Source organism: Notolepis coatsorum (genome assembly GCF_963971535.1).
Source record: "Notolepis coatsorum genome assembly, chromosome: 11".
Taxonomy (NCBI): domain Eukaryota; kingdom Metazoa; phylum Chordata; class Actinopteri; order Aulopiformes; family Paralepididae; genus Notolepis; species Notolepis coatsorum.
In genome coordinates this window covers 63,566,359-63,592,929 of record NC_140175.1, presented here as the reverse complement: position 1 = coordinate 63,592,929, position 26,571 = coordinate 63,566,359, and the positions used below count along the sequence as shown (strand labels likewise).

The 26,571-nt window shown below is 43.0% G+C and overlaps 1 protein-coding gene across 2 annotated transcripts in view; it reads right to left on the bottom strand.

Annotated features, from left to right (window-relative positions):
* vldlr (very low density lipoprotein receptor) overlaps positions 1-26,072 on the bottom strand; it is a 159,848-nt gene extending 133,776 nt beyond the window's left edge. For both annotated transcript variants that reach the window (XM_084324036.1, XM_084324035.1), the window contains exon 1: positions 25,829-26,072. In XM_084324036.1, coding sequence (XP_084180162.1) covers positions 25,829-25,904 — 76 coding nt within the window. In that variant the 5' untranslated portion in view covers positions 25,905-26,072. The remainder of the gene's footprint in view (positions 1-25,828) is intronic.
* Positions 26,073-26,571: the final 499 nt, after the last annotated feature.

Sequence of the window (26,571 nt, the reverse complement as noted above, 5' to 3'; positions counted from 1 at the left end):
TTATTTTCGCCGATCGTCAAAACTGATCGAAAAACATGATCAATTCTTAGCGGAGATCTCACTGCCGACTTCTCTCTCAGACACACAGCTGCCTGCAGCGTACAGCCCCTCCTCCTCCCCAACCCCTCCCGCACTCGTGTAAACAAGAGGCTCCTATGCCTCGCAGTCTGCTATAGTCTGGTGCATGCGACGTGAGCTAACGTTGGCTACCTACCGAGCTAATGTTACTGTTTAAACTAAATTACCCAGTGACTACATGAGGCATTGTCTAAGGTTATCTAGCTGGCTAGCTACTGATAGCTGCTGATAAACAAATGCTCCAGCAATAGTCGAGTGCATGATAAGTTACCTCCGTTGACTCGGTAGCTCACGTTAGCTCTAAACTAAATAGTTCACTGAGGCGTTGTCTTAACGTTATCTAGCCGGCTAGCAGTAGCTACAGATAGCTCCTGATATCAATGTCTTATAACATTGATTCGATGCGTATTCGAGCTGAGGGCATGCTGAATGTGATTTATACGAATAGGGTCCAGCTGCAGCGCCGGAGAATCCTGGCCGTAGCTGGAGGCTACTCGAGTACACACACAGTGGAGCTGTTTGCAGTTAGCGAGCATTTTGACTTGTTGCGTGGTGGCGATGTCTCGCAGATAATACAACTACAAGTATGATTATATAATATATATTTTTTATAAAAATAAAATGTATATATATATTTTATTTTTAATACCAAAAACGATCGATATCGGATCGGCATCGGCCGATATGGCTCAAGACGATTGGTATCGGTGGCAAAAAACATGATCGGGGCATCCCTACTAGCAAGGCTAACAAATACAAATATATTGTAGTCTGCCCCATTGTTCTGACCAGGATTATGTTCCTTTTTGCCTCATTGATGCACACAAACGCAGAGTCTGACTTGGATGATAAACCCGTCTATACGTGGCAACTGGCAAGTTGTGGTCACTCACTCAAACTCATACATGGACATTTTGTAGGAGTCCGGCACAGGTCATGAAGGCGATTCTAGCTACGGTACTCCTTTCTCTGAGTCTCCTGGGATCAACCCCTTGAACAACATTATCCACATTATCCTGCCTTTAATTACAACACAAACACCACCCCTAGCTGCTAAAAAGATCTCTCCGGACATGAGTCTCAAAGCCCCACTAGCAGCTGTGGCCACGCTGCGCCGCGATTTGCCACTGCTTTAGCCCAATCAGACTAATTAGCTTGATACCTGCTGGAGAACAGGTGTGACACGAGGTCATGGGGTCACCAAAATCAATAGAGTTGATCATCTAGGGGTCATAAATGTGCACAGCAAATTTCAAAGAATTCAAATGAAAGATTAGAGTTAAATCCATAATCTCAGACATTCGGGGATATAATAACTCAATGAATGCTCTTTTTCATAATATATAAATACTAGAAAAAACGGTCAACTGTTGAGTGAATTGACTCAACACTGACACACACCAATACAATTGTTTTCTGGTGCCTGCAACAAAAAAGGACAATAGTCAGCTACTCCCTCAGAGTGTGTGCAGGTTGTTGACTTAGGGATAATGAGGGATAATGACAACCAGAGGTCTTAAATAAACTGGCGTGTCCTTGAGTGGCAGTGCCCTGGATGTGTGCCAGTCCTGTGCCAGTCCAGGTGGCTGGTTGAATCAGATGGTGTTGAATGACCTAGAAAAGGTCCCACACCATGGTACAGTGGTACACCCACATAACCTCAGTTTAACCAGCCTTTTATTCAAAGGGAGAATCTGTAATGCGGGAAAAACAGCGACCTCTAGGCAAAATGTAGTTATGTATATATAACCTGTTAGTTTGGGCAGTTAATATGTATAGCCTGTTAGTTTGGGTAGATATGTATAGCCCGTTAGTTTGGGTAGGTATGTATAGCCTGTTGGTTTGGGTAGGTAATGGAATGTATAGCCTGTTAGTTTGTGTAAGTATTAGGGGTGTAACGGTACACAGAATCCACGGTACGTACCTCGCTAATAATAATTTTTTATTAAGTTATACTTAGTACCACCTAGGCTTGCCGCGGTAGTCAATCAGTGATAACCATGTCCTTCGGTGTTCAGGAATCCACTTGAATAAATTAATTGCCTACTGCGCCCACCCCCCTAAGGCTGTCCCCAAAGTTTGTTTTTGGGATTCGAACTTAATTTATTTTCTTTTAAGAATTATATATTTTTTTTTATAAATATCCTCAAACGAAATCCTCAATTTGAATAAAGTGATTAATCTGATTAAATTAGTATTTTTTTTAATTAAAATTTACTTTCCAGCCCCAGACCCAGCCCAGGGAGAAGCCCCAGCCCAACTAAATCAACTTTCTTTAACCGTTTCTGCGCCAATCTAATAACGCCAATAACGAGTTCTCGTTTTTATGATAGTTATTTCCTTTATTCGCTATAGTCATTCATAATTCATCCAGCAAGGGGGGCAGCTGCCTGTATACTTTCCATGGCCGCATTTCTGGCAGACGCTCTCTGATGGCCTACACTGGTTAAGCTTAGGCAATCTTCGAAGTTGGTTAAGGTTAGGAAAGTTCTTTCGACGGTTAAGCTTAGGCACTCTTTCGAACACAGCTCGTCACGCTATTGGGCAAACATGTCACATGACCAGAAACGTCTGCCAGAAATGCGGCTACGGAAAGTATAGACGCGGGGCGGCTAGGTGGTGTAGTGGGCAAGGCGCTCGCCACCAATGCAGGAGACGCTGGGTTCGAGCCCAGCTCTCCGCATTGCTATCAGCTTGGCTGGTCGTTCATACTACCGGTAATACAATTGGCAGTGTTAGGGGTGGGAAAGCTGATGGGTGGGGATCGGACATTGTGGACAGCGACTCCTACAGGTCGGTTGGTGCGCCTGCGCAGCAGAATCAGGAAGCGACGGGGGCGGCGTGTCCCTCCCACGCAGACCCGCCGCTGAGAGATCGCGCTGTGCAGGTGAAAAGATGAGACGGCTGCTTCCTCGAGTACCGGAGGGGACACGTGATGTAAGGCTTCGTCCACATTGCAGCCGGCTTGTGGGAGGCATGGCCTAACAGCATTCGAGACAGGGGAGGGTAGAATTGGACGATATTGCAACGGCTCAATACCGCTGCCTGGTGGATTTCGGGCGAGTTGCACTCCACTCTCAACCGGATGGTGCGTTCTGTGCATCGGGGAAAATGTTCCGGGCAGAGCCCTCGTTATGTGGATCCAGAATCAATATGCTTTCGGCGTTTATTGCGTCGTACAAACTGAAAATGGATCTAGCAGATGGAAATCAAATAATTGGAATATTTTTCCTCCAGATTCATCGGGCACAGGTAAGAGGAATCCAACGTTAATTCCAGCTCGATTGTCCATTTATTTCATTGCAATCCATCTGATCAACGTATGATGTCGTACTAAAGAAAGCCGTTACTGACAATCAAGGAATTATAAATGACCCCCCCCATCTTTCCTTCACGCATGATGGAGCATAATGTATACCGATCATATGCATTTGCATTTTTTAATATAGCGTGTATAGGAACGAAACGCCAATCGATTATGTATAATATGCATCGGGCCTATAACTCGTGTTCTAGGAATTACTGCTCTACACTCTAAAAACACTTATATTCACGACGGTATTAACATCCCACATCGGGAACGATAGATAACCGATGTTGAATGGGCCATAGTAATGTCGATATAGCTATATTATTTAAAAAGTTATAGCCCTGCAAAGAAGGTGAGCGACTCCAAGGCTTACAGTGCTGGCAGTGAGAGGTATAAGATGGTCAAACTGCATGGCAGACATTGTGTTACTGAATATAACTCAGTTTCTTTTAATACTATAATATTAGTGTAGCCTAATCTTTATCTGCAACTGTGAAGAAAAACCCCATTGGTTGAAAAAAATAAAAATTTAATTCGAATGCCAACGTAACAAACACAGGTTCAAACGTTTGAACGTTTGGGCTCAGCCCTACACCCCCCACCAGTGTACGCTTTTTAAGTTTCACTTCTAGAGTAGATTTAACTTCACGTGAAGCAGAGAAAGAAGACTCCAGAAAAGAGATGCCATGTTACACAACAATGGCAGAGGATTTATCAATATTTTGGATTTAAACAATGCAGCTCGACTGGAGAGGAGCTCAGAGGACCAGTCCAGATCAGCAAAAGGTATGTTTGCGTGTTTCGTTTTATTCTCGGATCAGCTGTGAGGGGAAAGTAGCGTGGCTGCAAAAGAACGTTGTTGTGTGTCTCTCCATTGGTTAACATTATTAGGCGAACAAGAAAACGATGAACATTTTCAGCCTATTGTAATAATGTTGTCACAATACTGGAATTTCTAACTTCGATACGATACCTTGAAAAGTATCGATATCATTTTCGATACCACGGGGGAAAATGTTAAATCTTAAAATGTAAAAAAAAAAATATATATATTTTTTTTTTAAACTAAATTGAGCTTTTGTTGCTGGTTGATTCTCCTCAGCTTCTCTCTGGTACTATAAGAGAAGATAAATATAACACTTTTAAAACCCATTGTTTATCTTTAGATTTTTTATTTAAAAATAACTAAATGATCTAATCTTAGAAATTAAGTAAAGTTAATAGTACTGCGTGTTAAGCATAACAGATTGAAAATTATATTACAGATTGCAGAATGGGTACAATACAGTACGGCTCAATACACACAATTGTTAAGGGGATGCAGACCAGAGAAAGACTTTCGTCTCGTTTACATCAGGGTCCCCCATTTTCAAGTCATCATAACATTTATGACATACAGATAAACAGTACGGTTACATCCAGACATTTATAACATACAAGATATACAGTACTGTTTAAGAGAGAGTATATACAGTTAATTTACTTCTGACCATTATAGTCAAAGTATTTTCCTATGAACTGAAACTCATAAGACCACATAAGGCTAGCATCATTGGCGTTCAGTTACAGCTATATTGGCCAACATTAGCCAGCTACTGCAACCACCACCAGCTAGCTACCTTAACCCACAATACAACAGCTATCCAGCCAGCTACTGCACTACGAACTGCCAGCTAGCCACCCCCAATCCAGCCAACCATACAAAATACAGTCTCAGCCAATCACATCGATTTGTACAGTTAGTTAGCTAGCCATTCCATTGCGAATTAAAAGGTAGCCAGCCAGTATTCGCTAGCTAGTAGCTAGCTAACGTTAGCCAACTAAGAACGATAGCTAGCCAGCCAACAGCTAGACAACAGCTGCAAGCCTGCAACATACAGTATCAGCTGTTGATATACTGAGCTATCCGTAGATAGCCAGCTAGATAACGTTAGACAACGCCTCATGTATTAAACTAAATTCAATCGTTTACTGGGCCATTTTGTTTAATGATTCAGTGATGTTGAAAGAAGAGGTGTCGAGGCTCTGCACTTGGAGTGAGTGAGAGGATTTTGTGTTGACAAGACAGGTCCTGGTATCGATAGTGCAGAAAGTATCGATATTACGGGAAATGAGTATTGAAACTGTTTTAAATATTCAGAATCGATATGTATCGAAAAATCGATATTGACAACACTATATTGTAATGACCCTGCTGTGTTACAACTTACAAACATATCATTCATGATTTTGTTTCAGGGACACAACCCCCCCCCCCCATCAGTCTAAACCAATGGGGTGCAGTTACACAGGGAGAGACGATAGGGGGCGGTATTTTCCCAATTGAGCTCAGAGAGAGTCTGCAACACTAGCGTGAGGCTCGATTGATGAAATATGAATTAAAATCGCTAATAAATAAAAAAAATACGACAAACACGCTATACGTCGTTGGTGGCACTCCACTGGCGGCATGAACTAACGACAAATCGTGTCCCTGGCACTCAAAGTGTTAACGCTGGGAAGTTCAGCATCACTGCATACACTTTGTGTAGTGAAGCTCTTGGTGGTTAGGAAATGTAGTCAACGACACGGGGTGTCTAGTAAGGACACGGGAGGCAGGAACAGTCTTTGAGGAGTTTTATTATCAATCATCAGACCGATGGACAGGCAATTCCTACTTCTATTTCCCATTACCACAGTGGGAGTGTGTGAGTGTGTGTGTGTGGTTCTAAATGGGGTGGAAACAAAGACATCAGCGTTACTAATACTTATTAATCAGTCTGTTATATACTATACTATACTGTCGCTACAAGTAACATAAACCTCATGAGTGGAACTAACAATGGGGATGAGCAGTGCTTTACCTATACTAGTCACAGGGATAAACAGGTACTAAATACTAGGGCTGCAACGATTAGTCGACATAATCGTCGACGTCGATTATAAAAAATCGTCGACGAGAAATAGTTGCGTCGATTAGTCATTAAAAAAAAAAATTATTATTTTTTTGCACTACCTATCTTTGTGAGAGTGGCTTCTCAGGGTTCCAGACAACATCATAACATGATGATCCTAGGGCTGGGCGATATGGAAAAAAATCATATCGCGATAACGATATGATAATTTTATTTTATTTCTCGATATCGATAATTATCGAATTGTTATAAGTATAATTTTTTAGTTTTTTTTTTTTTTTTTTTCTTTTTTTTTAAACAACAGATGTATGTTTATTTTGCAGCAATTCTTTGTCATTGCCGCCATCTTTAGTGTTACATCCCCTCACACTCCAGTTCTCAGGCTGCAGCTGGTTTAAAAGCTAAAGTAAACCGGCTTCTCTGCTGGCTGTGGCTCCAGAGGAGTTGAACAGTTCTGGCTCTGCTAGTTTATTTTCGATCTTTTGGCGCTTTTTTGGTGGACAAACCACCGCACATGTGCACTGTGACTCGTGACTGGAGTCTAGTTCTGCTAGCTTACTAAATACTAGGGCTGCAACGATTAGTCGACATAATCGACGACGTCGATTATAAAAAATCGTCGACGAGAAATTGTTGCGTCGATTAGTCATTAAAAAAAAATTAAAAATTATTATCATTATTATTTTTTTTTGCACTACCTATCTTTGTGAGAGTGGCTTCTCAGGGTTCCAGACAACATCATAACATGATGATGATCCCATAGCAAATTTTGGACATTGAAAACATTGTTCCCCTGCAGGAGATGATGATCAGACTAGACACAATACATTACACACGCACTCCTCTCACTCACACACAGCGATCAGAGTAAGACACACACATACACACTCCTCTCACTCACACACAGCGATCAGAGTAAGACACACACACATACACACTCCTCTCACTCACAGCGATCAGAGTAAGACACACATTCACACTCCTCTCTCTCACACACAGCGATCAGAGTAAGACACACACATTCACACTCCTCTCACACACAGCGATCAGAGTAAGACACACACACACACAAATTACACAGTACACACCTCTCACTCACACAGCGATCAGAGTAAGACACACACACAAATTACTAGGGGTGGGAATCACCAGTTTCATCATGATACGATACGATATCGATTCTTTGGACAACGATACGATATTTGCCGATATCACAAAGTCTCTCACGATACAATACGATTAGATTAGATTCAGGTGCCTGCAATCGATATGAGATGATATCATATGCCCATTTAACACAATCAGTAACATTTAGATCAACTAAAAAAAGGTAACGAAAATATCATTTGACATTTGTATTTTTGAGCTCTTCCAGACATTTAAAGGAAAATCAATCTATTGTTTTTAATACAAATAGACCTCCTGTTCACTGTAAAGTGCCACGTTTTGATATATTGAGCTTTAAACTTTAAGCTCCATTTTTTGGAACTCAAAACTCACAACCTAAAACCCCTCCCTACCTCCCTCTCCCAAACCGTTCCTACAACAATTTGTTGATGTTGCATGATCATGTATAGGCCTACATTTATTATGTATTATATTGTTTATGTTTAAATAACATTTAAACATCAAACTCCTCTGACCTCATCTGGTCTTTCCAAAGACGCGCGCACACACACACACACACAGAAAGGGAGAATGCTATGCTGTAACGTCTACACACACGGAGCTACTGCTGTTGTTCTTGGGCGGATATGAGACTCGCCACAGGATTTTCAAAATAAGAGTATCGATATGAATCGATCTTATTACATTGCATCGATCCGATTCGATCGTTGATAATTACATCGATGTATCGATCTGGATCGATGTATCGTCCCAGCCCTACAAATTACACAGTACACACACTCCTCTCACTCACACAGCGATCAGAGTAAGACACACACACATATACACACACGGACTCCTCTCACACACAGCAAACAAAAGACCTAGAAGTCTGTCTGATCTGAACCCTTACAGCTGTTCCACGTCACCCTCCTGGTCCTGGACCAAGTTACAGCCCCATCAGCCGCGGTGCTGGGGGCAGATGCTGCTAGTTATTTCTTTTTTATTATTATCTTTTTAGTAATTTAAAGTACACTTCCACTTTAATTTGTATTATTTAATTTATTTATCTTGTTATGAGTGATTGCTGTATTGTTCTTCAAATACATTTTCATTTAAAGTGGCTTAAGATCCAAATTCAAATGTTTCATGAGTCATTATTTTAATTTGCTATGGGATCATCATGTTATGATGTTGTTGTTTGGTCCTGACAAGAGTCTCAAAGTCTGGGGTGATGGTAGACAAGCAACTCTGAGGTCATGCTCAATGTCCAATCTGTTCCTCTGCTCTGTCTTCAGCTGGACCAGAGCTGAGAAGCCACTTTCACAAAGATAGGTAGTTAAAAAAAAATATATATATATATATATCCTTTTTTTTTTTTTTTTTTTTGTTTACATTGGTTTTCGATTAGTCGACTAATCGAAAAAAGAATCGACAGATTAGTAGACTACCAAATTAGTCATTAGTTGCAGCTAGGGCTGGGCGATATGACGATATTATATAAATATCGGGTACAGTTCATTAACGATACACTTTTTTAACGTATTGTGGATATCGTGATGTTTTGCCCAAGAGGATTGTGTCGCGTCAATCTGGTCCACACCCGTTCAAACTTTTGAACAACGCCGCCCCCACACACACTACTGCATCAAAGTTACTAATTATTATTAACAAAGGCATTCGTTTTGTGGCATTAACGTTATATAGTTAGTTACACGTTCAATAACATTAGCGTATTTACCCAAACATAGCAACGTCCGATGACGACATAGATAGCAAGCGTTACTGTTCATATCTCAGCCCGTGCGGAGTTGTGCATGCCCATTCTGCGGTCTGTTAATAAAGTTTTCAATCAGACAGATGTATGGAAAGGCTTTTATTATAACATTCGTTGCAATAAAATCATTATGGCTTGTTTAGTCATGCTGCGGTGCGCTGGTAATCACTCGTCTGCCGCAGGGAGCTGTTGTTGTCGTTGAGCTGAGCTCAGCTCTCGTCAAAATCAATTGCGGAAGTAAAAAACGCATAGAGCTTGCCGATTGGTGCTAAGAACAGCAGGGCGGGTTCAATCGGTGTGACGTAATTGGCAGACTCGACTGTCAATCAAAATTATGCTGTTGCCGGCTGAATGATCGAATGAATGAGAACGTTATTAACGATTGCAGAATGGGTACAATACAGTACAGCTCAATACAACAACAGTGGACTGGGGGATGAAGACCAGAAAAAGACTTTCGGCTTTTTTACATAAGGGTCCTCCATTTTCAATTCATCAAAACATTTAGAGACATACAAATATACAGTAGTTTCATAAAAATGCTAAAATGCTATTTATTGATTGATTGATTGATTTAAAACTTTATTAACATATTGCAGAATGGGTACAGTACAGCTCAATACATACAATTGTTAAGGGGATGCAGACCAGAGAAAGTCTTTCGTCTTGTTTACATCAGGGTCCCCCATTTTCAATTAATCATATTTCATATCTAAATCATATAATATCTCATTGCTAAATATATGCAATATATAATCTAATAATCCAATAATCTAAATCTAATATAAAAATGCTAAATGCATGGGTATTTTATTTAGTCTTTAATGTTAGCTTGCAAACTCAAATACTGTCTTGGTAAGCCTCATAATGAATTGTTTGGGGAAAAAAATAAAAACATCGTGATGTGTATCGTGTATCGCCGAAAGGTCAGAAAATATCGTGATATCATATTTAGGCCATATCGCCCAGCCCTAGTTGCAGCCCTACTAAATACTACAATCAACAATATAGATTATACTCAATAGGCTAGATTATCACTATAAGCATACTGGTACATTGCTTCCTAAGCAGCTGGTAGAATTATAACCTTACTATAAGCCTTAACTATATAAATCACCAACAATGACTAAGCGTCCTCATTATACACATATTTACTTGTGATCAGGGATGCACACACAGACTGAGGGGATCAACTAAGCCCACTCTAATATATAAATGCTGATTATAAACTGACATGTCTGGGCATGTCTGAGAGGCATGCAGCTGCAGAACAGCACCCCACTGTATTTATGTCTGCCCAGTCCTTGGGCCTTTTGCACAGCCGCTCCCTAATCAGCGGTGTGGATTAGTTCCTGGAAAGGCTCAACTGTCTTCCGGAGTCGTTGTCGGGCGTCCTCTGGGATGGCTGGTAACTCAATAAGCTTGGCCACTGGTTTGGTGTAGGTCCTATCGTCCACCTGCACCTCTGCATACTGCACCTTCCCGTCGGCACTCCTGATGGTCTTCGTGACCCCGTCCTACAGGCCACAGCGCTCTAGGTAGCCTCTGGGCAATCACCATCACCACCGTGCCGACAGTGAGATTCTCTGTATCCTTCACCCATTTCTGCCTGGACTGCAAGGAAGGTAAGTAGTTCTGCAGGAAGTGGGTCCAGAACTGGCCGGCTAACACCTGACTGTCGCCATCTTCTCCGACTGAGGATTTCGGATTCAGGGTACACCACTGGAGGGAGTGAGGAGTCGGGCCGCACAAGTTGAGGATTCCTTCTACCTCAATCAGTACTGTCCGCAGGACTTCTTCGGTCACTGTCTGTGCTCCAAGAGAAACGTAGAGTGCAGCCTTGATGGACTTGACTTCCCGCTCCCAGGCCCCACCAAAGTGGGGTGCATTTGGGGGGGTTGAACTAGAAGCGGATCTGGCGCTTTGCCAGTTGGGTCTGCAACTCTTTACCCATGGTCTGGAAACTTGCTCCGAGCTCCGATTCTCCTCCACGGAAGTTGGTTCCCCGGTCAGAGAGGAGTTCGAAGGGGTTCCCTCGTCATGCCACAAACCTTCTGAGCGACATAAGGAATGAGGCGGTATCCATGTTGTGTAGCATGTTGGAGCTGAAAGGGTTGAAGTGAGGCCACAGAACACGGGCTTCCTTGTCTTAGTCTCATCCAGAACTTCTGTGACCGAGGGTCTGAGTGGCCAACCGGTGCGTGGTTGTTGGAGGAAGGCGGGACTGTGACTGAACTGATTTGGCTTGGCTAGGTCAGACACTGTCATTCCTCTGGTGATAGTGTCTGCTGGGTTATTCTTTGTGTCCACGTACCTCCATGACCGGTGGTCTTGTCAGTTATTTGATCTCAGATACACGGGTCCCGACGAACACCTTGTATCGGCAGGACTCAGACTGTATCCAGGTAAGCACTGTGGTGGAGTCAGACCACAACACCGCCTCTTTCAACTTAAGGGTGAGCTCTCTCTGGATCAGTTGGGCAAGTTGGGCTCCTGTCAGAGCGGCACAAAGCTCGAGGCGGGGTATTGACGGTTATTTTTTCGGTGCTACTCTAGAGCGAGCTGGCATGAAGGATACATGGACCTGGCCTTGAAGGTCTTCACCACGCAGGTAGGCGACTGACCCATAAGCGGACTCCGAAGCATCACAGAAGACGTGGAGCTCGAGGGTGAACGCACTTACGTCGACGTCTGGTGGGAAGTAGCACCGGGAGAGGCTGACTGTTGGGAGCTGTGGGAGCTCTTCTTCCCATGTGGTCCAGGCTTGCAGGAGATCAGCAGGTAAGTGTGGGTCATCCCAGTCGCGGTCTTTGGCCCATAGTTTCTGGACCAAGACTTTGGCCCTAGTGGTGAAGGGCAGGATACGACCTAGGGAGTCATACTGGCTTGCTTGTATCTTGTAGATATTTCTCATAGTCGTCTGGCTTGGGGCAACTGGGCGATGTCTGTAGTGAAGAGTGTCCTCCATGAAGTGCCAACTGAGTCCTAGTGTCATTTCTTGAGCTTCCCCGTGGGTCTGGGAGACCCATCTCTCACTGCTATCTGCCTTGGCCTCTTTGGGCAGGTTGCCGATCACCTCTGGCTGGTTGCTGGCCCACTGGCGGATCTCGAAGCCGCCTGTGGCTAGGAGGGCTCTCAGCTTGTTCACGAGGCTGCTTGCTTCTTCTTTGGTGGGCAGACTCTGCAGACAGTTATCCACATAGAAACACAGTTCTACTACTGTGCTATATAAATCCAATCCATTATTACTGTTCTACACTGTGGCGAACATCCTCTTCTGGTTGGCTAGACTCGATGACATGTTTCTGGAGGGCAAAGGTTGCACAGCAGGGACTGCATGTTGTCCCGAAGGGCAGGACCTCCCACTGGTACACTGATGGTGGTTCATCTGTCTTTAGGTTCCTCCAGAGGAACCTCAGTAGGGGCTTGTCTCTGTCCAACAGGCGAACCTGATGGAACATTACCTTTATGTCCCCACTGAGGGTCCCAGTGTTGGGCCTGGGAGGAGGTAGTTGTTCAGGTTCTGCCCGCCGTACTGGAAACTGCAGTTGAAGACGATCCGGTCTTTGCCATTGTGCCGGACCATGTGATGGGGCAGGAACCATGACTCTTCAGATGCGTCAGCCTGGCTGGGGTTAATCTTGGTGATGTACCCAGCTATCTCTAGCTTATTGATCTCCTCTTGGTAGGTAGATGCACGCTGTGGGTCTTGAGTTAGTCTCTTCTCTGTGTTCCGCAGGTTCTTCATCACAACTTCCCTTGAAACTTGCAGCTTGGGCATGGTTTGGACTCGCAGGAGGGGGGTAGCATACCGCTGCACTCCGTTGACCTCTACACGGGCAGTCTCGGCCTCCAACAGTTCTTTTGCACACTTTGTTTAATCCAAACGTCCATTCGGAAACATTGTATTATGAAATAAGACGGGTGAGTGCGAGTCACTCAACTCTTCTTTTTCGCATGACTGATTAATTTCCTGATAATGTATGACAGTCACCCCTCCTCCTCCTCATCCCGACTAGACTGTTGTACTGTGTTCGCGCGTGACTTTCAAATTATTGTAAACACAACACAGTACTGTGATATTCTGATATATATCACATTCTGATATATGTTTCTGGTAAAATAAATTCAAAAAATTCAAAACTGGAGATAAAATATATATAAAAAACGGAGGTTCGAACCCATTAATTAAGATTTGAACGCCAACGTAACGAACGAAGGTCCGAACGTTTGGGCTCAGCCCTAGTTTTAAGCAGCGGTTTAAAAGCCTCTAGGCTCTGGGCAGAAATGTTCCAGAGCCGAGGGGCTGCAGCCGCGAAGGCTCTGTCCCCCCCTCAGTGGTTTTGAGCCTGGTCCTGGGCACCTCCAGCAGCAGCTGGTCAGCAGACCTTAGGGCTCTGGATGGGGTGTGGTGGCGCAGGATCTCAGCCAGGTATAATGGAGCCAGCCCATTTGGAGCTTTAAAAACAGTCAGCAGGGGGCGGTCAGGTGGCGTAGCGGAGATTGTGCTAGTCACCAATGCAAGAGGCTGTGGTCTCGACTCCCAGAGAGTCAGCATTGCCTTGGCTCGGGCTGATCGCTATACTAACTCGTTTGGCTGAGTTAGGGGGAGGGGAGCCGTGGGTGGGTCCTGGGCATTGTGGACAGCAACCCCTACAGTTCGGTCGGGGCGCCTGCTCAGCGAAGGTAGGATCTGGTGAGAGGTAGTGCGGCCTCCCACACGTTACACTCTCCCAGTGAGAATCTGCGCAGCCAGGCTGGCTGCCGGCTGGCTGGCTGCACATGCGTCGGAGGAAAGCATGCGACAGTCTCCGGCCTCTCGGACCAACAGTAGGGGAAAGTGCGCAACAACCAGGAAGGGGGTTGGGAATTGGCATAACGACTAACAGTGGGATGGGAGAAAAATCTGAAAAAGGAGAAAAAAAAAAAAAAAAAAAAAAAAAAACAGTCAGCAGTCATTCAAAATCAATACGGAAACGGACGGGGAGCCAGTGGAGTGCAGTCAGGACTGGTGTAATGTGGGAAGACTGGCAGCCGCATTTTGGACCAATTGTAGGTGAAAAGTATGCAGTCCTCAAGTTCAAGTAAAAAAATTGCCACTTTTCTGCCCGCTTGTTAACCTCTTAACTGGCGCCCAGAAAAATTGCCATTTTAAAACTTGAACTTGAGGACTGCATACTTTTTGCAAACCAAATGAAAATACTATACTTTATAGCACATGCATGAGCCTGGCCTCTTTTGAAAAGATAACATTCTGATATTTAGTGCTAATGAAATAGAGTAACATAGGTCTGAACTTGAGTTCTAGAAAAACGTGTTACTCACGTTTTTCTGTAGTAGTTGCAATATCCAAATATAGTATTTCCAAAAAATCCATTCATAAATTTGTGATTAGGAGCGATTTTGGTAAACTGGGAAAAGAAAAAAAAGCTCAGCAGGTTTCAGTTTTCTCATAGACTCCAATGCATTGTCGCCTGAAACGGCAATAGACAGGCAACAAATAGGGCTTTAATTCAATATATATACAGATACAGCACTCAAAACTCAAACCTCTCATGCCTCTCTACCACTCTCTACCACTCCTCTATTGTTCTTGACCGGGCCAGATTTCACACCTCCACTTCCTCCCACAGGCTGGGCAGATTTTCATCTTACATTTTTATTCGTCCCAAATGTCCCAGCCCCATCAGATTTCTTAGCTTTTTTCACTGTTTACTTATCATGCATTGCAACACTAATATATGGTCAGTACCCCAAGTCAGACTGCCCATATAAAAATTATTTTGGGGGTCTGAGGGCAGTAGCCCCCGACCCCCTCCCTGGGGAAGCACTTAAGTTAACTACCCTCCCTTTGTTCCCCCAGCCAACACCCCTGGAAAATTAACACCTGAGTAGACTTAAGTGGCACACAAGCAGCAACAAGCAGCAGACAAGCAGCAGAATTGGTTTGATTTTTGAGCGCTGCGTCTGTATATTGTATTAAAAAATATGCACACCCGAGCCGCTAGAAGTGAGCTAGTGAGTTTTTCCTTACCTTCGCGTGGGGTTATGTCTGGGAGTGCTTGCATTCTTTCATTTATTTGCATCCATCTAAAAATGTTTGCACCTTATGGTGTTCTTGTTCTGTTCTTGACTTATTGTTATGTTTTCTTCTTGACTTGTTTAAAGAAGATCTGTACGGCCCATGGGGACATTAACGTGTGTTGTCGGGCCCTATAAATAAATTTGATTTGATTTGATTTGATTTAGAAGTCACCAAAGTGGTGTGTCGCGCCGGTGGGCAAAACGTCCCGGGGCCGGTGCCAGTTTAAGAGGTTATGGTAGGGCTGGGCGATAAAACGATAACGATAACTATCGCGATAAATTATTTCCTCGAAATAAACATGAAACGTGGTCGCAAAGTTTCGATATCGATTTTCCAAGCTTGGATATGAGCACACGCACTAACAACCAATCAGTGAAGGAGATGGCCGACAGCGGAAGGAGACCCGGAATCTAGGACTCCAGTAGTCAACAGGCTGGCTAGGATAATTAGCTTGCACGGCGCTATTTTATAGTTTACCTGCCGAGTTGGTGTGTGTTTTGAATTCTGAGGGTAACTGTTATAGTAGTGTGGGGTATACGGTGGACGTCGTTGCAATGTATTGGGGCGGAACAGAGTATTTCTTTTTTTATCCACTTTTTCTCCCATTTTCTATATTTTCTCCCATCCCAATTTCGTATCATCCAATTCAACCCTCCCCTGTCACGGACACTGTTTCTTACCTCCCACAAGCCGGCTGCAATGTGGACTAAGTCATACATAGCACAAGTCCCCTCCGGTACTTGAGGTAACAGCAGTCGCATCTTTTCACCTGCGCAGTTCGATCTCTCAGTGGCGAGGAGTAACGCGTGGGAGGCTCACGCTGCCCCCGACACTTCCTGATTCTACTGCGCAGGCACACCAACCGACCTGTAGGAGTCGCTGTCCACAACGCCCGATCCCCACCCTTCAGTTTTCCACCCCCTAATACGGCCAATGTGTATTAGTACGGACGACCAGCTAAACTGAAAGCAAATGTGGAGCGCTGGGCTCGAACTGACGAGCCCAGCGTCTCCAGCATTTTGTGGCGAGCGCCTTGCCCACTACGCCACCGGAACAGAGTATTTTATGGTCATATTTAGTACATTGTCATGGAATACACCGCTTGGAAACGAGGCTGGCTAGGATAATTAGCTTGCACGGCGCTATTTTACAGTTTACCTGCCGAGTTGGTGCGTGTTTGGAATTCTGAGGGTAACTGTTATAGTAGTGTGGGGTATACGGTGGACGTCGTTGCAATGTATTGGGGCGGAACAGAGTATTTTATGGTCATATTTAGTACATTGTCATGGAATACACGGCTTTGAAACGAGGCTGGCTAGGATAATTAGCTTGCACGGCGCTATTTTACAGTTTACCTGCCGAGTTGGTGTGTGTTTTGAATTCTGAGGGTAACTGTTATAGTAGTGTGGGGTATACGGTGGACGTCGTTGCAATGTATTGGGGCGGAACAGAGTATTTTAGGGTCATATTCATAGGCGTAGTTTGAACTTCACGCCTGGGGGTGCGACTGCGTGGCGAACGATACCCGCACCTTTATTTTATTATTTTAGCGTTTTTACAATGCCCTAACCCCTAATTTTTTATTTTATTTAGGTAGTACAGCAGCACACACACACACTCACACACACAGCACTACGGGGGATCATTTTTAACTGACTTGAAAAATGGAGGCTCTAATTATTATTATTCATAGAGACTCTCGGTCTCGAGCAATAATAATTATTACAGCCTCCATTTTTCGTGGACGAAAAATATACCAGACTATAGATATCAATTTTCCCGAAATAACGCTACCTGCCTCGACAAAATCCGTGCATTGGTTATCCAGATACATTAATTATCATCTCAGAATAAGTGGCTTTGTACAAGTGTTACAATCTATCGCGCGGGGCATTCTGCTGCTGCTGCTTGGTGCTTGGCCGCGCGTTAACCCTTTCACTGCCACACTACAGAAGGTTCGCCTTATAATGTGACATGATTACTACTATAAAATTAATGTATTGTAAAACAAAACATAATAGAATTCAGATTTGTTTCTCACAATTATTATAATTTTATTAAAATAAAAATAATCTAGATTTTTTATTTTATTTTTTTTAAAGCAATTTCACCCCCGGCCACCCCCAATGCACCCCCTGCACCCCCATAAACTCCGCCCATGGTCATATTTAGTACATTGTCATGAGATACTCCGCTTGCTCTGGCTAACTGCTAACATGCGCGGACTGATGATGACATCAACTCGACTCTCGAGACATTCGCAGCAGCAAAACAAGTCTATTAATAGCCCGTCCATCGGAGCCGGGCATAAAAAGTTAATTAAACTTGACAGACATTATATCGACGATAATTATCAATATCGAGTTATATGAAAATAATTTTATCGCGATAACGTTTTTGGCCATATCGCCCAGCCCTAGGTTAAGGGTAGGTAGATCTGCACATCGTCTGCAAAGCAATAGAGGGACATTGTGCTTCACAAGGATTGAGCCTAAGGGAAACATGTATAATAAAAAAAGGATGGGGCCCATTATCGACCCCTGGGGCACCCCACAGGTAAGAGGGACCGCAGATGAGAAGAATTCTCCTAGCTGAACTGAAAGCTCCGGCCAGTCAGGTAGGACTTGAACCAACTTATGGCAACTTGTGTGATGCAAACATATTTTTCAAGCCATGACAGTAGGACAGTGTGGTGTATGGTGTCGAATGCGGCTGTGAGATCTAAAGTAAGAGCACAAGAATGGCGGGATTGCCAGAATCGGCTGCTAACATTTTATCATTTAGAACTCTCAGGAGGGCTGTTTCAGTGCTACAGTATGGCACAGTTTAAAGCCAGACTGAAATTTCTTGGATTTTGTGTGCATCTAAAAACAACTGTAACTGGGTATAGCCTGTTCGTTTGGGTTGATATGTATAGGCTGATCAATCAATTTCTGTTCATTAGAGATCCAACATGCTTCACTTCAATTCACTATGAATTGAAAATGGGGGACCCTGATGTAAACAAGACAAACATCTTTCTCTGGTCTGCATCCCCTTCAAGTTCAAGTTCTTTAATAGTTGTCATACAGAAGTACAGAATACTTTCATACAAAATGCTTCTTACTGTTACGCTCCAGAGACTGTGCTAGACAAGATAGTATCAAATAACATAATATAGCATGTAATTTAGAAGAAGAAAAATGAGGTCACAGTGTTCGGTATAGACATATGTACAATGTTCTGAGTTACCATATAATATACAATACTATGCAGTGTACTAATGTGCAGTACTATCTAGTGCAAAGCAGAAATGGGATGAGGTACAATTTTAGGTACAATTTACAGTAAGGTGTACGAGTTGTAGTGCAATCCTTCATCAATAAATATAAAGTGTGGGGAGTGGGTGCTACAGTGTGTTTGTTTAAAGTGGGTGTGTGCTATAAAGTGTGTGGAGTGGGTGCTACAGTGTGTTTGTTTAAAGTGAGTGTGTGCGTGTGGATGTGTGTGCTATGTGCGTTTGGTGGTTGTTGTTGTGTAGTGTTCATTCATTGTTCGTTTAGCAGCCTGATGGCCTGGGGATAGAAGCTTCTTCTGAGTCTTTCAATTGTGTGTATTGAGCCGTACTGTATTGTACCCATTCTGCAATCTGTTAAATAAAGTTCATTCATTCATTCATCTAAAAAAATGCAGAAAAACAAGTGCCCTTAATTGGAAGGAGAGAGCGAGAGAGAAATGGTGTAGCCTAATCTTAAAGAAAACAGAGATCCCAGGCATTCTTTGTGAATAAAGTTACAAAGCCTTTTATTCATTAGTTTGTTCTATGAACTACATAGTCTGCTGCTGGCATCAGCCTGTACCAGAGAGTACTGTAGGATGGAAGAGGAGAAGCTACAGCCATCATGATCTCATGAATTATCAATCATCATTTCTGTAAGAAAGGGCTTTATTCTCTATTGGAAGAAAATTATTTAAAAAAGAATTAGGAAGCCATTTCCTAACAACTTTGTGTTTAAGTTGCACGTTAAAAAAAATAAAAAATAAAAAAAAACTTTTCCCTGTATTTGCAGTACTGTACTGTTGCAAGATGCACCAATAACACTTAACTCAATCTGCGCCATCCACGTATATATCCAATCCAACTTTATTTATAAAGCGCTTTAACAGCCACAGGGGCACAAAGTGCTGTACAGAGGGAGCATATTAAAAACTATAAGCAGCACTAAAAATAGATTAAAAAAAATAATAATAATAAAAACAAGAGTACCAAAAAAAAGAAAAAAAGGTAAACCTAGGCAGCAATACAAATTTAAATAGATCAGAGTACTTAAAAAATATTTAAAAGCAAAGGACACAGTAACAAAACGATACAACAACAACACAGTAAGACAATAAGATCATAAAATCAACAAGCTACATGGTGTCGAAAGCCAGAGAGAAAAGGTGGGTCTTAAGGAGGCCTTTGAAACGAGGCAGTGATGAGGCCTGCCTAATCTGCAGTGGCAGCTCGTTCCACATTTTGGGGGCGACAACGGAGAAGGCACGGTCCCCCCTGAGCTTACGCCTAGTTGTAGGCACTACTAGGAGCAGCTGGTCAGCTGACCTGAGAGAGCGAGAAGGTGTATAGACCTGCAACAGCTCAGAGAGGTAGGGTGGGGCAAGGTCATGAAGAGCTTGATCCTACAATGATTTCATATCGATCAACGTATGTAGTATTCAAAACGAATGCCGTTACGATCAGAGCATCAAAAAACAATATTATACCTTTGATTTGGAAACAGTAGCATGATAGATTTAACCTCTTAAGCTTGGAACCCTTTCTGAAAATGGAATATTGCTCCACTTGTACAAGGCCATTTGCATATTCTTGGTATCTAGGGACATCTATGGACCTCAGTGAATGTATTCCCAGTGTCAGAAATATTGTGTCCATTACTCGGCTTGCTTAAATTGTGATGAAACAAGAGAATATGAATTATGATTTTTCTTTGCATCTTTGACAGTGAATAACACCATGCTAATAATGACCAGACATGAAAACTGCCACTGACCTCCAGTACCTTCTTGAGATCATGTGTACAAACCTAAGGAAATTAATAAAGGGATGATTAAACAGAAGGTTTTGTAGATACAGTACTGAATTCTCCCATCCAGACCAATGCAATTTGAAATATTATTATAGAATATAGAATAGCAGGCTTATAAATTACCTTATTATAGCCAATTCGCACATTTATGGATTGTGCCTAATCTTATATTTCAAATGCCCGAGTTCAATTTGGATTTAGTATCACCAGGCGTGCATAAGAACAGATAATGAAATCTACTGTATGTACAGTACCTTTTTAATTTTTATCAGGGTGCAACCATTTTGAAACTAATTTCAAATCTAATTGTTGCTACATGCTAAAAAATAAGGAAGATAAACTAACTGCGCTTCAATATATGTCAACAACGTTAAGTTGTGTGGTTTATTATCCCGAATAAGAGATATTAAAAAAATGCATACAGAAGTAATTTGCTTGAAACCCCATAGGCTTTTGGGAAGTGTCGTTCGGAAAAATTCCAACGCTCATTGAAAGCTCTCCGTGTCCTCTACAAAACTACAATTCGACGTTCAAATAATCCAAAATGGTCGACTTTCGCAAACTATACAACACCAAAACGAAAATCTATCTAATAACACTTTAACCTATTGGTAAACTAACGTATTGATGACAGGCCACGTGAGCGGATCGACGCGGGCGAGAAATCCGCTCTTCGCTCTTTAAAGCTTGGTCCGCTCCGCTAAATCGCATATTTTTAATTTTTTGGAGCATGGTGTAAATTAGCTCAAACTACAACAGTCTACACCCCCTGGGCCCCTTAACAATTGTTTGTATTGAGCCGCATTGTAATTGTACCCATTCTGCAATGTTAAATAACGTTGTTTATCCATTCACTAGCTCTATTAAGCGATGATAGCTAGCCTAGCCACAATGCTATGGTCGCTGCCATTAACGTTAGCATGTAAGCTAACGACAACAACAATGGCGTCAAAACTTTTTGTGACAGGATGTGAGTGAAAGCCTGAACAGGATATCACAGGTTCACCCTTCTCATTGGTTGAAAATGGCCTTCATGTTTGTACATCGCCATCTGTTGCTTTGGCATTGTACTACATGTATATTACATCAGTGTTAAACCACTGTGTGAGCGGCCCGGAGCGGAGGAGAACTCGCTCCGGACGTCGCGCCGACCCATTTTAAAACCCACTCCTCGCTCACGTCAAAACCGCCCGCTCCCTCGCTCACGTCAAAACCGCCCGCTCCGCTCCCCGCGCCGCTCACGCTCCGATCCGCTCACATGCACTGATTCTGATTGATGATAATATACATTATAAATGCTGTTGTGACATGTGACATGGTTATGATGTTTCTACTTGAATAAGTTTGAAAAATAAAACTATACTTTTGTCAAACAGTCTGGAGAGATCCATTTATGACGTGATGTAATTTGCGGTCCACCGATGGACTGCACGGGTGGAATAGGTTAAACCCTTAGTTTGTTTGGGTAGTTATGTATAGGTCGTTTGTTTGAGCAATTATGTATAGCCTGGTAGTTTGGGTAGATATGTAAAGCCTGGTAGTTTGGGCAGTTATGTATAGCCCGTTAGTTTGGGTAGATATGTAGGCCTATAGGCTGATCAATCCATTTGTTTATTAGAGATCCAACATGCTTCTCAAAATGCAGTAACACAAGTGGCCTTAATTGGAAGGAGAGGGGAGAAAAAGAGAGCAAGAGCAAGATAAATGGTGTAGCCTAATCTTAAAGAAAACAAAGATCCCAGGCATTCTTCATGAATAAAGTTGCAGTTAGCCTGGTCCTTGTGGCTAACGTGCCAGGTTTCCATAGCATATTTTCACTGTGCGTCACTGTGTTTGGAGAGCTATATTCTATATTATAGCTATGGAGACAATACTATAGTCATTTGACAGTGACTTTCTTCCGTCGAACATGCAAAAAAGAGAATTTTTTTTTTCATGCATACGTTCGCGCGTTATCCCGTGGTGAATATATAAGTATAGTTTAGGAGTGATCCGGGATAATTCATGAAAAGCTGAGTTATAGTGCGCTATGTGTATTCTACTATAAGCGTTGGCGTTTCTTGCCTGGACACGCTACTATTTCCAAATCAAATGTATATAATAGGCTTTATGTTTCATCATGAATGCATGAAAGGGGGGGGGGGGTTGTTTTTTTATGCGTTGATGGCCAGTAACAGCATTCGTGTTGAACACTACACACGCTCGATCGATATGAAAACATTGTTGGATCAAGCTGAAATTGATGTCAGATAGTCCTTACCTTTGATCGTGGGTTATTCCAAAAAGAATATTCCAATTGTCTGATCGCGATTTCCAGTATTGGTGTCCATCTGGTCCCGGACATAATTTGGCACAACTTATGGATAGATTGTGCCAGATGCGTTTCGAAGTGGTCGGATGAAGTGATTTACTCTGCTCCATCTAAATTTAGCGCCCAGAGGGATTTATGTGTAACACAAGGTGAGATAAGGTTTCAAAGGGTGGGCGACACTGCCACCTAGCAGGATGCGGCTGGTATTGCATATTGGCGATCTCAAAATCCTTTCCTATGGCAACACCGAGGTCAGTGGATGAATAATGAATAAAAATATCGGATAAAAGAAAAAACTACCAAAACCAGAGATATCTCTGGTCTGGCGCCCAACGCATGGCGAGTTATCTCAGGTCTGGCAGTCAATATGTTAATAGATGCCGTGTAAATCAAATACAAAAAATAAATGTTAAAAATGAAAGCAAAGTGATTTGATTTGGTTTTAATGGTCCGAGTATGACCCCAAATGAACGGTCTAGTAAGTATATAACTGTCAGAGTATGACACCAAACTAAACAAAATTCATGGAAAAAATAGTTAAAATTAATTGTACAGATAAAACAAAGAAATTGTTATTGTTGAATCTATTACTATCTATCAAAATTGTGAGAAGCTACACAGCCCCATGAATCCATGATATCCCCATAAAACCTAATTAAATAAGAAATTAGACCCATTTTATTCTGCTCATCATGCCTAGTTGTTGTATGGAGTATGCAAAGTTCAGACTCCCTCCTCATCACAATGGCCTGCCATAGCATGCCTGCTGTGTGTATCCAATGCTGAGGTAGCTACAGTAAGCTAGCCGCAGGCACCCTGCAACTGCATATCTCACTTTTGATCAAAAGCAATCAGGTCGGCACTGGTGTGTGTGTGTGTACGACGATACACAGTACATTATATCACTACAAGCATGCTGCTGGTGTTTTGATGCTGGTGGTGTGATGTACATTTCTGATTCAGCCGTTTCTGCAGTGGATTTTGCTGAGACAACAGTTATTGGTCTGGGTAAGGTCCATTATCAGGGCTTTCCTATAGGTACAAGAAACAGGCTACATATCCCAGGACTATTAAGAAAATGCAGGGGGAAAAGTGGTGGACAAGAACAAAACAAAAATATGAAATTCCACACCGATATGCAAACATAGCAAGGCTAGAAGTCAGTTCCTCAGTTCACACTGTGACATGCTAACATAGCAAGGCTAGGAGTCAGTTCACACTGTGACATGCTAACATAGCAAGGCTAGGAGTCAGTTCACACTGTGACATGCTAACATAGCAAGGCTAGGAGTCAGTTCACACCGACATGCTACCATGGCTAGGAGTCAGTTCCTCAGTTCACACTGTGACATCATGCTAACATAGCAAGGCTAGGAGTCAGTTCACACTGTGACATGCTAACATACAGTAGCAAGGCTAGGAGTCAGTTCACACTGACATGCTAACATGGCTAGGAGTCAGTTCCTCAGTTCACACTGTGACATCATGCTAACATAGCATGGCTAGGAGACAGTTCCTCAGTTCACACTGACATGCTAACACATAGCAAGGCTGGGAATCAGTTCCTCAGTCACACCGACATGCCAACATGTTTCAAACCACCACATCCAACATCAATGCCAACTGTAATACAGTGAATAACACATTGTCCTCATCAAGCATCCCTCCCATTGTCTGGCATTTGTGTATTCACACAGGATGGCTGTGGTTAATTTTAAACTGATCAAAATATTCCTAATGTTTTAATGAGGTGTTGAGCTGCAGGCTACAACAGGTGCACAATCACAGGCTGGAGCTGTGATTATTTTTAAAGGAATAGTCCAAAATTAACTGATTGCATTTCATAGATTATAAAACACTTTTTATAATATCACAACTTCTATAATAAGTTTAAAGACTCAGGCAATGAAGGATATGGAGGCCCAAATCCAATGAAAGGCCCATACAGCCTGAAATAGCAGGACATTGTGCTTAATATAAATTGTCACACTGGAGGTCACTGTAATATAATTTGCCCCAGTAACACAAGATGAGAGCTGCCATTGCCTACACTTGTCACACTGTAACCCCCGCCTCCCTCAAGACAACAAGCCGCCCCCCCTTTCTCCATCACGCTGCTTAAGAAACGCCTGGGTATCAAACATTGAAGGGGTAATTTCATACATTTTAATTAGGACAACACTGCTCCATAATTTGCGTAACGTCTTGCTCAATATATACGGACAAATAGGCTGGCGCAGATTTGGACACTAACCAATGGTGCGTTTATGCATGGCATGCTGGTAAGACATTCAGTCTGCAACTGTCTGAATGCCTACAGTGTCACACATAGCTAAACATAACCATTCCTCTCTCTCTCATTTAGATTGTAGGCCACTCTATGGTGTAGGTACAGTAGCCAATTAATAGTTCACAGCAACCAACCTTGGTCGCTCCAATTATTGGCATCACCTGTCGTCGGCAATTGATCCCCCCCCCCCCCTACGCCCTCACCCCCAGTCCGCAGCTTCCATCCAGTAGGGACGCAGTGTTGCTACGCGGCCATATCTCCACTCTGTGGGTTTTATTGCTCCATATGAATCCATCGAATCAGACCCCCCCCCCCCCCCCTCCTCCAGCCTCCTCTTCCAAGAATAAATAAATAAATTAAAAACCTACACTGGGGACCGACAGAATCCTGCACTGGGAATACACGCAGAAATCAGGGCACGCACTTGAAACAAGTCGTATTTCGGTATAATTGCAGGCCGTGTACCAACGGTTACCAACGGATCATTTAATGTAAAGGGAGACACAATATACTGTAAATATTGAAATGCAACCGATGGCAGTCAAGGCAACACAAACAGGGCCTTTCATCGCTTCCATACCAGCCAGGATCATCAACATAGTCGCTGCTGGTGGAAAATAAGAACAGATCCAACTGAATAGTCATTTTAATAAACTTAAAACTAGGTTCATTATTATAAGCGCAATGGAAACCGTGCAGCCGTTTTTGACCCGTGCGTCTTTGTATAAAGCGAAAGCAAGGTTGAATAGTTCCCAACGTCCATTCCTTCAAGGCAGACAGGTGTATGGTGTTATGGCCACTAGCGGGCTGAACGCTAGCCTTCTGTCACATTATCACATGGAACATTACGAGCGCAATAAAAAAAAAAGCGCCGTTTCCCTCTAAAGCCATGAACGTGTATGTTGCTTACCGTGGTGGTCCCGGGCGTTCTGCTGAAGACATGCTATGGGAAGGAGAAGGAGGAGACCCAGGATAGAAGGGATCATTTCGCGGTGTATCTGAGCTGCTGGCCCGCTCCTCAGTATCACACACACACGCTCTCTCTCCGCCGACAACACCGAGCAAACAGAACGGGAGCCACGGCAAGTGAAGCCACGCGCGTTTTTATCTCCCGTCGGTCCGTGTCCTTAATAAGCGACGCCGCGGCCGGTCGGACTGTCGGTCCCTCCTCCTCTGGAGCTGACCGCCGAGTCGCAATCCATGTTCTACTAGAAATATTGACCGATGAAGATACTGCTCGATGACAATACACAGCCTTACTTTCACACCGAGCCCCGTGTGAGCTGAGCGATTCCCCCCTTCTCCTTCAACACGTATGGCAAATTGTTAACCCTTTAGTACCCATGCAGGCAATAATAAAGACTCCAATGACATTATGTTTAAGCAAGCAAAGCAGTGGATTTAAAAATATAATAAGAATAATGTTGTATCTACTTTAATCTTAACAGAATAGCATATGCATATGAAATACAGACTATACAGTATATACTCGGCTATTGTACAGAGCCAGGTGATGCCTGTTTTTGGATGTAGTGTGTAAATTAGTTTTTTTTTTTTTATCCTTTCTATAGGTTAGACCCACTGAGATTAAATCATCTTTTCCAAGAGCGACCTGTCCAAGAATGGCAGCAGTACAGCAGTTGCATGCAGTAG